This window comes from Orcinus orca, chromosome 8, assembly GCF_937001465.1.
Source record: "Orcinus orca chromosome 8, mOrcOrc1.1, whole genome shotgun sequence".
Lineage (NCBI taxonomy): Eukaryota > Metazoa > Chordata > Mammalia > Artiodactyla > Delphinidae > Orcinus > Orcinus orca.
The window spans coordinates 27063538-27079721 of NC_064566.1; the positions used below are offsets into that span (position 1 = coordinate 27063538).

Here is a 16184-nt window from a genome sequence, read left to right on the forward strand (position 1 = left end):
TTGAAGTCTGCCTGTCAGCACAGCAAGTGGGATTTGTTCATGTCTGAGTAGTCACCTTAATGATAGCAGATGGAAACGCCACGGGGGCCCAAGCCCATCACACTGTCATTGTCGCACACTGCCCTGACCTGCTTCCACTCCTCTATTTTTTTGTCCCTTTTTAAAGGAGAAATGGATGGTAATTGAAAAGGATCTTAAGCAAGATTTATGAAGCTGTAGACAACATGATTCCCCACTATCTCTCTATGTTTTCACAAATAAAGTCTTAACCTTTTAAGCTCCAATGACAGGACAGCCAAAGATAAATTGGTAAAGCTTGTAAACTCTATCCTATCAAAGTTATGTTCCTCAAAAGCACCTTACATTATCCCACAATAATTACTGGTTATTACTGAGCATTGTGTAAATTTTTGTAGATTGGTAAATTCCTGCATAAAATTATCTGTGTTCCCAAGAAAAGAAAAAGGCTTCAGTCTACAGGCACTGATGAGCCTGGCTGTTGTGTGGAATATCTTGGAAACTTATGCATATTTTGACAGGACACATCCAGATGAACTCTGAAGCTGCTTGTCAGGAAACTTAAACACACTTTTCTGTCTACTTTTAATCTTTTTGTTTTGTTTCATTTTTAGCTCTTTATCTGTAGAACAGAATAGGGGAAATATTGCTTGTAGAATATAATTGATTATACACTAATTTTAACAAAAATAGCATAGACAGAACTAGGAGCTGATTAGATTTACTGTATATTCTAATAGTCAAAATTTCAAAGAGAACTAATCTACTCAGAAATCCATGCAGGTTTTGGGAGACATTGGTAGGATTTGTTGTGGGTAGCATATTACAAAATCTTTCATCTGTCCCATTAGAGTAAAATTAAAATGCTTACTAGTATCTTATGCTGTGTAATTTATAAAACTAAAAAAATATCTGTAAGGAATGGTGCTTCTTCTATAGGCAGATTTCAAAATATAATTTAATTACATTGTGAGAATTATTTTTACAATGATAAAAATAGCGATGAATTTTAAAGCGGCAAGAATTCTTGTATAATTTAGCAATCTCTTCCAATTACAAGGAAAGGCTTTAATAAAATGTATCTAATAATTTCTTCTTAAATATTGTTAAAGTGAAAGCAATGACTGACTAATTATGATGTTTTTAATGATGTTTGCTATAATACAGTATTTTAATATGATCAAACACTTGTTCTTGGTTAATTGGATCATATTTGTGAAGTAACAAAAATTACTAAGTATCTGGAATATTCTAAAATCAACTGAGGATTGTAGTTGGCGGAATTTATAAGTGTGTATATTTGTTTGTATATCATAGCTATTTTAATAGCATAATGTATTATTTTTTTCTGGTTTTGAATCCAATATGAGGCATTAGGGAACCATTATAGCATTTTGCTACTATTGAAACTTCTAAATTAATGTCAAAAAAGTTATTTCCATCTAGTTAAAATATATTGAGAAAAGGATAAAATTGAGAAAATGTGCAATATGTACTAAGTAAATGATATTCGTTTTCAGGGAGTAATTCTAACATGTCTAATATATGTTGATATGGGGGGTAAGGTTACTCGTTTGCAAAAGATGATTTTGCCAATATCTCCTTCTATTTTGAGTCCTTTAATTGTTTTTCTCCCAATTTTTATTTTGAAAAATATCCAATCTACAGAAAATTTGATACAATGAAGATTTATATATCCTTCACCTAGGTTCAGCAATTTAAGGATTTTGCCATATTTGTTTTACCTCTCTTATGTCTCCTTTCTCTCTCTTTTGAACTGTTTGGAATTAATTCCACACAATCATAAAGTTTTACTCCTAAATGCTACAGGTCACATAACTGAAGAACAGGATGTTCTCTCTATCACCACAGTATAATATCTAACACAGTCAACAATAATATAATATTGTCTAATATGTAATCTATGTTCATACTACCCCAAATCTGCTTTAGAGCTTTTTTTGTAATCCAGTATCCAAATAAGCTTCATCTGTTGCATTTAGTTATTTTCTTTAGTTCTCTGTAATGTAGACTATTCCACCATCTTTTGTTTTATTCTTCATGACATTGGTTTTCTTTTTGAAGAGTTCAGGCACTTTTCTTGTAGAATGTCCCACATTCTAGACTTGTGTGAGTGTTTTCTCATGATTAGATTCAGTTTAAATATTTTTGGCAATACTACACAGGTGATGTGATTGAGTCCTATGATTCTAAAGTTGAAGAGCAAGTGTTTGTCACCAATTTCAAAAACAAAATGGCTCATAATTGACATAGTGGCCATTCTTTTTAGTTAAGATCTGTTTTCCATTTGATTTTAATTCTCATATAATTAAATTAACTTAAAACAATGTACCTAACAGTATGTAATATGACAAATCAAATCAGCATAGTATTCAGTGAGCTCACAAAAAAATAGTTGTTTGTAGCCAAATATGAAGGATTAATTTGATTATAAGCTCCAAAGATCACCATGGGTGTATTGCATTGTAGTTATACATGAAAAATGAACATTATAGGAATGACAGTTGGTTGTTTTTCTCAACTAAATACTTAGCTTTTATTATTGAAATTATTTTTAAAAATTACATGTGTTGCAACTATCCTTCGCATATTATAAATCAAACAAATAAACTAAAATGTGCATGTCAGGTATAAGTATAGGATACCAACAATAGTGCTGTGTAATAGGAAATTCACTTATTTCTGGATTTTATTAGACATGGATATGGTATGTTTTATTATTTATATGTACTCAAATTTCAGTGTTTGTATAATTTTGCAGATAGATTTGATGTTTTTTCCATTTTTCAGATCTCCACTAAACCCTGTTTTGGGTTTGACCTTTGACCAGGTGACTGCATTTGCCAGAGGTGGCATTACAGTCGCATATAAAACCTTCTTGGATCCTAATGCTGTTCTGCTACTGGGATGTGACAGGTAAATTAACAAGTGTTCGGTTAAAGCAATCTGAATCACCTAACTCAGTTTTCCCAGAGTGAGATTTAAACACTAAAAGATGTTCTTTAAATCATCTTAAATAAGCAATTATTTAGTTTATTGACTTATTTCATGATATAATGAGCTAGTGCTTAAAAGACTTATCATTAATTTTCCTTGAGTTTTAAAAAACATATGGGGCAATGAGCATAGTATACTTTCTGCTTTGCAAAGGTAATGATTTTATTTGAAATGTAAAAATTGTTTTTAGTGGATGTTTCTAAATTAATAGTTTTGAATGGAATAATTAAAATATTAATATGTTTTCTCATATGAGTGTTCATGTTTAAGCATCTCATTTGATGATGATAAATTGAAAACAAAAGCAATATGCCAGAGGCTTGGTGGCATAGTAAGAAGAGCAGGAGTTAGAAGATCTGGACACTGGGACTTCCCTGGTGGTCCAGTGGTTAAGACTCTGTGCTCCCAGTGCATGGGGGCCGGGTTCGCTCCCTGGTCAGGGAGCTAGATCCCGCGTGCCGCAACTAAAGATCCCTCATACTGCATCTAAGACCCTGTGCAGCCAAAATAAATAAATAAATATTTTTTTTAAAAAAAGAAGATCTGGGCACTAACCCCATTATCTGCTCATGATTGTCTGTGAGCACATGGGTGTCAGTTTCCTGTGGGTTAATAATAAAACCCAGCAGTTATTGAGTGTTGACCATAGGCCAGGCACAGCTCTAAATGAATTGGATAAGAACCTATTTCATCCTCAAAACAATTATTTTAATCCCATCATTGCTTATTAGCTTATTATTACTCCATTTTAAGGAGACAGAAGCTCTGCCATGGAAGGGCAAAGTCATTTGCCCAGTCACACAACTTGTACATGATAGAGCTAGGATTCTAACCCAGATTGTCTTTCTTAAGAACTAAGGGCTTAACCCCTATCCAGCACTGTCTAATAGAACTTTCTCTGATGATGGAAACAAACTTTATGACAGTGAGCACTTGAAATGTGACTAGTGTGACTGAGGAATTGAATTTTAAATTTTGTTTAATTAAATTAATTTTAATTTAAGTTGGAATATGTGGCTAGTGGCTACCATATTGGTCATTGTAGCATGATACTGATACCATGTTGGATTAGGTGATGTATCTATAAGGTCCCATCTAGCTTTAATATTTTGTAATTTAACAAATTATAACTTTCCTTAATATACAGGTAAAAAGGCTGAAATGGAGGGCAGATCCAGAGAATGAAAAGCAGTCTGACGAGGTCACTCAGTCTAGCTAGTGTCAACCTATTGCTAAATATGTCTAGAAAGACAGACACTTTGGTCTTCTCCATCCCCCAATGATTGCCTGCACTTTCCAGACAAGATTATGTTTTGTCTTTTTCTCTTTATAGACAGAAAATAGCTCAGCACTCTTTTTTATAAGCATTTTCACTTATGAGAAGATTTATTTCACATGCAATAATCTTTCTCTAAGCTGTTAGACTTGCCTTTCGCTTCAGTCTTTAGTTAGGAGTTTAATTTTTAATTTATGTACTGCTTCTTAATTTTACTTCCTTAATTGCAATGAATACTGTTTTAATGAATGGATTTAAATTAGATCTAATTCCCTAAGTATAACAATGTGAAACTTCCCTTATTGAGCACAAACTAATTTGAAGATAATTTCCTTAATTTGGGGATTCCATTTGAATTTTCTTTGTATACTCTCAAGCGGATCATTGGAAATCTTAGTCATCATACTCTTATTTATATTTCTCAGACTACTGAAAAAAAAATACTATCACCATTCCCAGAACTGTTTTCTGTTGAATAGCATGCTATATGGTATATCTTACCATATCAGTGTTGATCTAGGTGATTTTCTTTAGGATAAGAATTTTAAAATAAGTGATTTGGCTGAGCTAAGAATGAGACCAACCCTTCCAGTTTGTGGTTTGTCCATGTACCCTCTAGAACGTGCTGCCTCTTAAAAGACTCTTAAAAATACCAAACTAATGTTCTTAACACAACCGTTATAAAAGCATCCTTTATTATTTATAGACCAGTGTATTTAGACTGTAATTTTAATAATGATGATGGTCTCCACCGTGAGTGATTCTGTAAGATTAAAAATTATTTTTTGTGTCTTTGTTCTATTAATAATCAATTAGGCATAGAATTTCCCCCCCCAGTATTAAAAATAATTGTAAGGGAAAAATTTAAAGCCTTCCCTTTCCCAATGATAAATACAAAGATACTTTACAAATTTCCATTTAAAAAGACTATGGACTATACACTGGTTTTTCTCTCACTAGAAGAGTATAAGATGCATAAATTATTATGCTAAAGAGTACTAAAATTAAACTATATTCTAACAAGAACAATTAAATATTTTATTTTCTTAGTTGGGAAGTTTGTGAGGGATTTCCAATTAATTTCAATGGCATCAGTCAACAGATACCTGATCAATTTGAAAAGGTGGACTTGGAGAACCATTTCCTACAGAACAAGGTCAGAATTATTTGTTGTTCTGAATAAGTGTATTTTATGTATTGGACACTCAGTCAATACATGGTGACTGAGTAGATATTTGTGAAAGTTTTTGAACACTGTAAATTATTTTACAAATGTTGGAGGCAAGTATTATACATTACTTCCTGTTAATTAATTAAGCACTTTAAAACTGGACCAGTATTGGGAAGGGTTAGGGGGAGGGATAGACTGGGAGTTTGGGATTGACATGTACACACTGCAATATTTAAAATAGATAACCAACAAGGACCTACTGTATAGCACAGGGAACTCTGCTCAGTATTCTGTAATAACCAAAATGGGAAAAGAGTTTGAAAAAGAATAGGGGGAAAAAAAAAACCTGAACCAATATATAGTATTTCTACTTGAAAAAATTCTACCTGAATCACGTCATTTAAGTACTATCGTTTAGCATATTTTCTTTATATCAACTATATTAATAAGTTGCATTTGTTTAAGAAATTCTTCAAGATGGCTGTTATATCTTTATACTTTAGGATCTGACCTATTTGCTCTGTGGGTCAATGTCTCTAAGTAACATGAGTTCTTCAGAGAACCCAACTCATAACAACTCAATCTAGAAGGTCTCTTTATTAATTTGTATTTAGAAACTTATCCTGCCAGTAAGGAATTTTCTTCTTGCACTGAGCTGTGAAAAGCATTTTAAACCTGTCTCCAAAAAAAGGAATAATTCTTTTGTTTTTCTCGGCTGGTAAGTTATGTAGGGTTGTTGTTCATTTCAGCTGCATAACTTTTAGTTTTTGAATTCATGAAACCAAAAACCAAAAGGCACCCACAGAGGTAGGGATGCCCAAAGAAAGGAGGGCTTTCTGTTAACTAGTCTGGGCCCTTTCTTTGTAAGAGACAATGCAAAAGACACATTGTCCCAACATGCTCTTTTTAAATTTCTCCATGTTGCCCATTCAGTCTTTTATGTCAAAATTTACACTGAAAATATTAGTTGTTTCAAAGTGCATGTGAATCTAAATAGTATAATTATAAAAATAGAATAAAACAAACAATGATTTCTAATCCTGTTTTTGAGCAAATGTAGAAAATAAATATAAGTTGAATGGTGCACTAGGAATAATGCCTTTTATATTCATCTGACATTAAGTTTTATTTGCCATAGTTCCAATCCTGTTGACATTCCTGTTTAGTTTTTTGCTGTAACATTATCTTCCTGCTCAAAAACTTGTATGCCTGGCTGTTGCCTATTAAATTTCCATATCCTCATCTGGCCTTCATTGATCTCCATGATTCTTCTCCAATCTTCCCCAACTCTCAACTTGTCTTTCCAATCCACTCCGCTTCTTGATCTTTGTTGTAGCCAACGCTACAGTCGGAGCTAATAAATTGGGTCCCCTACATGCTTTACACTTTGCTTTACTTGTGCCATGGCATGTGTTGTTCTTTGCTAGGATACAACCCCCGCCATTACCATTCCTTGCTTTTTAAGGCTTTCTTCAACTTCCTCTTCTTCCACGAAGCCCTCTCAGATCCTCCAGAGAGATTTAGCCTCGAATTATTTTGTGTTCTCAGAACTTCTTATTGTCCTTTGAGAATTGTTCTTAGAGTTTGTGGTTTGGTATCGGCATTTGCATTTGTGTCTTTCTCCTCCACTAAATTGATAATTCTTTCTACACAGATTTTATGTCTTACTCATCTTTGTATTCACAAGTGCTGGAACAAAGTCTTGAATGTAGGGCAAGTGCACAGTACATGTTGATGAATGATTTTTAAAAGTTAGCTGTAATCTCTTTCAAGGCTCACTATTCTCTAATATGTTCTTTGGGTGTTAGCCAAGCTAGATTGTTCATTTGTTGTTTTCTGAGCACTTCATGATTTCTGTTATTATACCCATGTGGGTCCCTCTGCCTGGAATTCAACCTTTTTGGTTTTTTTGTTTTTTTTTTTTTTTCCGGTACGCGGGCCTCTCACTGTTGTGGCCTCTCCCGTTGCGGAGCACAGGCTCCGGACGCGCAGGCCCAGCGACCATGGCTCACGGGCCCAGCCGCTCCGCGGCATGTGGGATCTTCCTGGACCGGGGCATGAACCCGTGTCCCCTGCATCGGCAGGCGGACTCTCAACCACTGCACCACCAGGGAAGCCCAACAACCTCTCTTTCTTTGTCACCACCCCCCACCTTCTCTGTCACCCTTGTGCCATATCCTAGCATGCTGTCTGGCATATAGTAAGCATTCAATAAATGTTTATTGAAATCCTGCCCATCATTCTAACCTTACCTGATTTGTGCCTGCTTCATGAAGTCTTTCTTTACCCCAACACCATGCCCAAACCAGATATGATGTTTCTGGCTTTGATACCCCCATTGCATCCATTCCGTACCATTTATAATGACTTTGAATTTGGTGCTGTTCCTCTTGCAACATTTTTTGCATGATTTGAAGTCAAACAGTGTTCCAAGTTTGGGCATATTTTAGGTCACATTAGAGTAGAATGGAGAGAAAGGTAGATTTCACTGAGAATGTTGGTATCATATCATAAAGGGTCTTTTGTGCGTGTGTGTGTGTGTGTGTGTGTATGTGTGTGTGTGTGTGTACTTTTTTTTTTAACATCTTTATTGGAGTATAATTGCTTTACAACGTCATGTTAGTTTCTGCTGTATAACAAAGTGAATCAGCTATATGTATACATATATCCCCCTATCCCCTCCCTCTTGCATCTCCCTTCCACCCTCCCTATCCCAATCCTCTAGGAGGTCACAAAGCATGGAGCTGATCTCCCTGTGCGATGTGGCTGCTTCCGACTAGCTATCTATTTTACATTTGGTAGTGTGTATATGTCAATGCCACTTTCTCACTTTGTCTCAGCTTACCCTTCCTTCTCCCCATGTCCTCAAGTCCATTCTCTACGTCTGCATCTTTATTCCTGTCCTGTCCCTAGGTTCTTCAGAACCTTTTTTTTTTTTTTTAAGATTCCATATATATGTGTTAGCATACGGTATTTGTTTTTCTCTTTCTGACTTACTTCACTCTGTATGACAGACTCTAGGTCCATCCACCTCACTACAAATAACTCAATTTCATTTCTTCTTATGGCTGAATAATATTCCATTGTATATATGTGCCACATCTTCTTTATCCATTCATCTGTCGATGGACACTTAGGTTGCTTCCATGTCCTGGCTATTGTAAATAGAACTGCAGTGAACATTGTGGTACATGACTCTTTTTGAATTATGGTTTTCTCAGGGTATATGCCCAGTAGTGGGATTGCTGGGTCATCTGGTAGTTCTGTTTTTAGTTTTTAAGGAACCCCCATACTGTTCTCCATAATGGCTGTATCAATTTACATTCCCCCCAACAGTGCAAGAGGGTTCCCTTTTCTCCACACCCTCTCCAGCATTTATTGTTTGTAGATTTTTTGATGATGGCCATTCTGACCAGTGTGAGGTGATACCTCATTGTAGTTTTGATTTGCATTTCTCTAATGATTCGTGATGCTGAGCATCTTTTCATGTGTTTGTTGGCAGTCTGTATATCTTCTCTGGGGAAATGTCTATTTAGGTCTTCTGCCCATTTTTGGAATGGGTTGTTTGTTTTTTTGATATTAAGAAAACTACAGGTCAATATCACTGATGAACATAAATGCAAAAATTCTCAACAAAATACTAGCAAACAGAATCCAACAGCACATTAAAATGATCATACACCATGATCAAGTGGGGTTTATCCCAGGAATGCAAGAATTCTTCAATATACCCAAATCAATCAATGTGATACACCATATTAACAAACTGAAAGATAAAACCATATGATCATCTCAATAGATTCAGAAAAATCTTTAGACAAAATTAAACACCCATTTATGATAAAAAAACCCTCCAGAAAGTAGGCATAGAGGGAACTTACCTCAACATAATAAAGGCCATATATGACAAACCCACAGCCAACATCGTTCTCAATGGTGAAAAACTGAAACCATTTCCTCTAAGATCAGGAACAAGACAAGGTTGCCCACTCTCACCACTATTATTCAACATCGTTTTGGAAGTTTTAGTAACAACAATCAGAGAAGGAGAAGAAATAAAAGGAATCCACATCGGAAAAGAAGAAGTAAAAGTGTCACTGTTTGCAGATGCCATAATACTATACATAGAGAATCCTAAAGATGCTACCAGAAAACTACTAGAGCTAATCAATGAATTTGGTGAAGCAGCGGGATACAAAATTAATGCACAGAAATCTCTTGCATTCTTATACACTAATGATGAAAAATCTGAAAGAGAAATTAAGAAAACACTCCCATTTACCATTGCAGCAAAAAGAATAAAATACCTACAAATAAACCTACCTAAGGAGACAAAAGACCTGTATGCAGAAAACTATAAGGCACTGATGAAAGAAATTAAAGATGATACAAATAGATGGAGAGATATACCATGTTCTTGGACTGGAAGAATCAACATTGTGAAAATGACTATACTACCCAAAGCAATCTACAGATTCAGTGCAATCCCTATCAAACTACCAATGGCATTTTTCACAGGACTAGAACAAAAAAGTTCACAATTTGTATGGAAACACAAAAGACCCCGAATAGCCAAAGCAATCTTGAGAAAGAAAAACGGAGCTGGAGGAATCAGGCTCCTGGACTTCAGACTATACTACAAAGCTACAGTAATCAAGACAATATGGTAGTGGCACAAAAACAGAAATAGAGATCAATGGGACAGGATAGAAAGCCCAGAGATAAAACCACACACATATGGTCACCTTATCTTTGATAAAGGAGGTAAGCATATACAATGGAGAAAAGACAGCCTCTTCAATAAGTGGTGCTGGGAAAGCTGGACAGCTACATGTTAAAAAATGAAATTAGAACACTTCCTAACACCATACACAAAAATAAGCTCAAAATGGATTAAAGATCTAAATGTAAGGCCAGACACTATAAAATTCTTAGAGGAAAACATAGGAAGAACACTCTGACATAAATCACAACAAGATCCTTTTTGACCCACCTCCTAGAGAAATGGAAATAAAAACAAAAATAAACAAATGGGGCCTAATGAAACTTAAAAGCTTTTGCACAGCAAAGGAAACCTTTAACAAGACAAACAGATAACCCTCAGAATGGGAGAAAATATTTGCAAACGAATCAACGGACAAAGGGTTAATCTCCAAAATATACAAGCAGCTCTTGCAGCTCAATATCATAAAGGGTCTTAATTCAGCTGGATGTTTTGTAGAAAACAAGGAGCCGCTGGAAATATTCAAGCAGAGACAAGATCTTATTTGATCCTGTGCTGGGAAAATATCTCAGGAGGTCCTTATCTTATCCTCCTACCCCTGCCCTTCAGATTAGAAATACCTAGAGGGCAAAGGGCATTCTGATCATTCTTGTCTCTGTCGCAGTATCTAGATACTCAGAGTTAGCTAAATGGAATTGAATTCACTAGTTAATTAACTCATTCAATAGAAAGCAGGTCAGACCTGGGGCGGGGGAAAATGTATAGTGGAGAGTTGTCAGAGGAAAAGAACAAGAAAGGATTCTCTCTTTGATTTTAAGCCAAAGTAGAACTTAGTAAAACTATATTTTCTAATGTTGAAAAATGAGAGAATAAGAATCCACAGTTATTTTATCACTATTAATTCATTCTAATGATTCAGTGAAAGTGAGAAAACACCTCATCCTAAAAGTTTATACACTATTGTATTTTTAGAAGAAATCTTTTTTGAGTAAAATTTCAGTCTACTCAGAATAGTGGTATAAGAAAGCAAAGATTTGATAAACTGGATAGTAAAGAGAATCTTTCAAAGAAAAATGGCCCCTTAGCTATGAAACCTTTGAAATCCTTTCAGAAAAATGCCTCCGATTATATAGAGAGGTGATCAGTACATTGGAAATGGCAATTTAATAACCTGAAAAGGAGCACTTTTAAAGAGAGATTCAGGCAGAGGTGATGGATGTCCACAGGGAATTTTATTGTAGAATCTTGATCCTCATGGCAGTATAGAAGGCACTAAGAGAATTACAACAGGGATAGAGAGGAGGGAGCAAAAGCTGATATTCCTGATGCATATGTTTTAAAATTGGCTTGAGATAGAGATATCAGTGCCCAACCCTTGACTGTTCTTTTAAATCTCGTATTGACAAGTAAAACCCTTCCTACAGAGAAAAATTTGGAACATATAATCCTTATTAGTAATGTGGAAGACAGATATAACCCTGACAATTACAACCTGTTGCTCTTTTATCCATTTCTAAAAAAAGATTTGGAATCTACTACAAGTGGAGAATTTTGGTGAATACATCTTTCGTTCTATTGTTACATAAATTGGCAACATTTTTACATTGCTCTAGTTTACAGGAAATAAAATTATATGTTTCCATGAAGTGGGTGAGAGACAAACTTCATGGTAGTTAATATAAAAGAAAAAAGATTCATGAGAAGAATAGCTTGAGGAATACCTGGTTGTGGGAAAATATAGCAGAAAAATATACTCCGGTGTCTGGCAGGTCATATATTCTGTCAAAATGAAAAGGAAACTGATTTCGATCCTATCCTTTTAGTATGATCAGACATAAGCAGCACATTAGTGACAACTTTTGGTATGGAAACAGTAAGAAAAACACCAAGTTATGATTTTAGAATTATGGCATGTTTGTTACAAGTTTACTTGTAAATTAAGCAGTCATGGATGCTAGCAGAATATATTACTCTGTATGTCACAAAGGAGGCTAGGAAAAGGCAAACGATTCTTTACTGTCCTATTTCTTTGGAGAGCAAGTCCTCAAGAAATAATATTTCCTACACATAATTTGTACTGGAGTAAATAAAAAATTTTAATTTAAATTTTGAACTGATTGACATTAGAATAGGACACAGAACTTTAAATGAAACTGCAAGTCCCTTCCTTATTTTTAGGCCAAGAGTTGGAATCTATTTGAGGACTGCACACCTAGATCCTAGATATTTTCCCTTGTTTGGTTGCATAATTAGGTTCTCGCTAATATTTTCTGCTTTCCCAACTTTTCCAGTTCTTGGTCTTAGAGGTGGGTGGATTGATCAGCTATAGATTTAGAGAATGGAAACAATAAGAGTGAATATCAGGGACATGAGGAAAGAGATTGTAGAACATTTCTTGTAGGTATGATTTTAATTTGTATAGTAAATTATTTAACTTGGTCCTAAAATTACTGTCAAAAGGAAAAACCTTAGAAAGTTTCTGTGTAGTAAACAAGTTGTTTAGAATGAAGGTTGTGGTCTATGAGCTCCTTCTTTCAAGAAAAATGTCATTGTCTTATATTTTGCTCCTCAGTAGATCTGTAGGAAAAGACCTTATTACTTTGAAATTGCACAGGAATATTGAAGTCTACTCCACGTTCATTGGTGATTTGGAGAAAGAAAATTAAACAAGAAGCTTTAACGGGCCCAGTACATGTGTGCATCTTTTTTATCACTGGCATCGTCTGTATCGGCACAGTTTTTTCAGACAAGCAAAATCATAATGGTCATTTAAAGGAAGCTATGTATATAGGTATTCAAAACAATAAAAGAAAGCTTCTTGTTTTGATTCTCAACAGGACTTAAAAAGGTTTTCTAATGACATACATTATGGTATATATTTGGAGACCTGTCTCAACATAAATGCTTTTATACACATGCCCGTGAATGCACACATGTACACACACATGTGCACACACACACACTCAGAGACACACATGGCATATTATGTTGCAGGTTGTCGGAGCACTTTTCTTTTCTGAATTCCAATTTTTATCTCCCCCACCTTCCTAAACATTTGATCTAAAACAAAGCTATCAGATTAAATTAAAAAGAAAAAGGAAAGTGACATCATGAAGAGAATTTAATGGCCATTGTCAGTTTTAAGTGTGTTAGAACCCCAGACTTGGCAGGATTTTTCTTTTTTAGTAACGTGAAATGAAGCTGAGTTAGTGGGCCTGGCTCTGTCTGGTCTATGTGGAATCACTTGGGAACCGTCCAGCAAAATATCTCTCAGAGAACAGCATGCTGTTAATACTGGGTGCCAACCCAAGACAGACACAAAGGACCCCTTCGCTCTTCACCAATAAGCCAACTGTTAAAAGATTAAACCATGTTGTGGAGATAACAAGAATTTAGGCACTGGCAGCAGGTGCTGTACAAAGAAGCAGTTGGCAGTACGATTCTTCTGTCTGACATTCCAGTCAAAACAATCTTCTTCCCAGTTTCAGAGGAGAGTTGTGAGTGTGATGGCAACTTGGAGTTAGGAGGTTGACTAAGAGTGCTACTTTAAATGCCGTGTCCTGTGGTGGATGGATTAGTAGAATATAGTTTACCATTGTTCAGAAACTGCGGGGGATTCCCCTCCAGAATCAGTCACTACTGGCTAACTGGGGAATACACAATCAAAGAGCTGTAAATCAAATCTGCTTATGTGGTGGGGTCGCTGTATTTTTAAAATTTTATTTTCACATATAGGAGTCATATGACATTTTCTTCTCTAGAGAAGTAACTATCTTCCATTGTAGAATAATTATAGATAATTATAGAATAATTATCAAATATATTGGTCATACCCTTTTGTTATTGCCTGTTCACACTTGTAAAACATTACCTTTTAAATTATTATTTAACTTTTGTTTTTTTAAAAAATCATTTGCTACTCAACAAATATCTAGGATTAGCAAAGATTTAGAATAGACTTTTCAATATTTGAAAAGGATTTTAACTGATATTGAAGCAACATCATTTACTAAGTTTAAAGCATAAGTTGGCATATTCCCATAATCCTATACAAATAAGGATTAGCACTTTAAAAGTTAGCATGATTATTCAGGGAAAGTGATCATACAAGTTAGGAGATAAAGTTTATTAAATATGAAGGAGTAGAATTCTGACAGATGACATGAATGACTGTTAATTTGACAATCAGGTCTAAGTGAGAAACGCTAGAAGGTGCACAATACGTTTGGCGTTTGTCATCTGATTAAACACATGGGATAGAGATACAGTGTCTCCCCAGTCGGCCCCCTCCCATTCGTTCCCACAACTGTCACTGAAGTCTCAGCTCCTGTCCTTTTATTCTTATGAGGTTGTACAAACTCTCAACTGTTCTCCCTGCATTTGATCTCTCCATTCTGCAATCCATTACGTTTACACTTGTCAGGTCAACCTTTCTAAATCTTCTGTAATCCAGTACCTTTTGCTTGAAAGCTTGAAAGCCCTCCTGACACCTAACTCCATAGCCTTACACTTGATGCCTTCTAAGTTTGGCCAGATTTACCTTTTGAGACTACCAATAAATCCTAAGGTGCGTTGATTATACTATTTTCCTTTGCTTGGAATACCTTTTTATTCTTCATTATTCCTGTCAAACTGTTTTCATCCTTCAAGGCCTGGTCCGGTTGTTACCTCTTTCAAGATGCTTCACTTTTTGTTGCTCCTGCAGAAATGAGCCTACCATTCTTTGCATACTATAGCACTATTTAATCAAACATATGGAGCTTAACATGAAATTGTGTGTGTTATCGCCTCTACAGTTGTAAGTTTATTTAGGGCAGGAAAAATGTTTTATCATATCCCATACCACACAGTCCGGGGCCTTCCCTATCAGAGCTGGTGCCCGACAAATATTAATTGAATTGAACACTACTGTTTCAAAAGAGACCTTCTCAATCAGAAACATAATGTTCTAGATTATTTTGGTTAAGTATGTTGAGGAAGGTTAACTTTCAGACTGTAAGTTAAAAACATGCTTCTCCTCATGGTATAGGTGAACCCCAATATTGTCCTTCATGCCTCTGTTTCCATCAGAAAGCGGAATTTCTCAAGTGGTGAAGAGAGCAGTGGGACTCACATAGCACCATCCACCCTGTGGCCTGCAGCCAGTGTGTGGCTGATCACAAAGGTATCCAAGAATGTCTGTTCTCCCTAAGTAACTTCCTGGGCTCACTGTGCTGCTCCAGTTCCTGATGCCCTCGTGCACACAAGCATGCAAGTGAAAGCATATCGGTTGTTGACTGTCATGAATCTGTGCTCTGGTTTGTCTAGTGCGGAGGACCCCGACGTGAGCATTCAACTCAGTTTTAGACGTGCTGATTAGTTAATACTGCAGAATGTATTTAAACCTAGCGCAGAGCTTAGGTATACTCTACAGACTCACCATTTTCATGAGATCTGTCTGAATCTCATTTGCTTCCGCTCCTTAGTCTTCATTGTTGAGGTTCGCAGAGCTTGGTGGATTAGCACCGTATAGTGATGGCATATGGTCTTAGTAAGGATAGTTTTAAAAGAAATCACTGAGTATAAAATGTGAACAATGCCTAACATATTTTATTCCTGTGTATTGGCACTATTTTTTTTAACTTTATTCTTATACTATTGAATCAGATTTAAACTGAGAACATATAATTGTTCTCCTCTTCCCTCTTGCTATTGAAAGACGTTTTGTAATTGCCACCAAATATTTACGTCTGGAAAGAGATGGTACAGCTTATATCTACCCTTCTTGTGCCTCCCTTTGCCCCCTCCCTGGAGACTATTTTTGCTTCTTTTTAGCACTTCCATGGGTGCAGAGTCACCCAGGCAAGTTTGCTGCTACTTAGTTTAGGGGGTAGGAGAGATTGAAACTATTTTCTCATATGAAATTTTGGATTGCCCTTAACTTTTATTTTTGCTTTTCTGGGAGTTAAAAACAAAAATATAGAGTAACTAAGACACAA

The 16184-nt window shown here is 35.6% G+C and overlaps 1 protein-coding gene across 1 annotated transcript in view; it reads left to right on the forward strand.

Moving 5' to 3' along the window:
- LOC117199012 (doublecortin domain-containing protein 1-like) overlaps window positions 1-16184 on the forward strand; it is a 105821-nt gene that overhangs the window by 55640 nt on the left and 33997 nt on the right. Inside the window, exons 6-8 of the mRNA XM_049713819.1 lie at window positions 2830-2955; window positions 5363-5468; window positions 15236-15370. Coding sequence (XP_049569776.1) covers window positions 2830-2955; window positions 5363-5468; window positions 15236-15370 — 367 coding nt within the window. The remainder of the gene's footprint in view (window positions 1-2829; window positions 2956-5362; window positions 5469-15235; window positions 15371-16184) is intronic.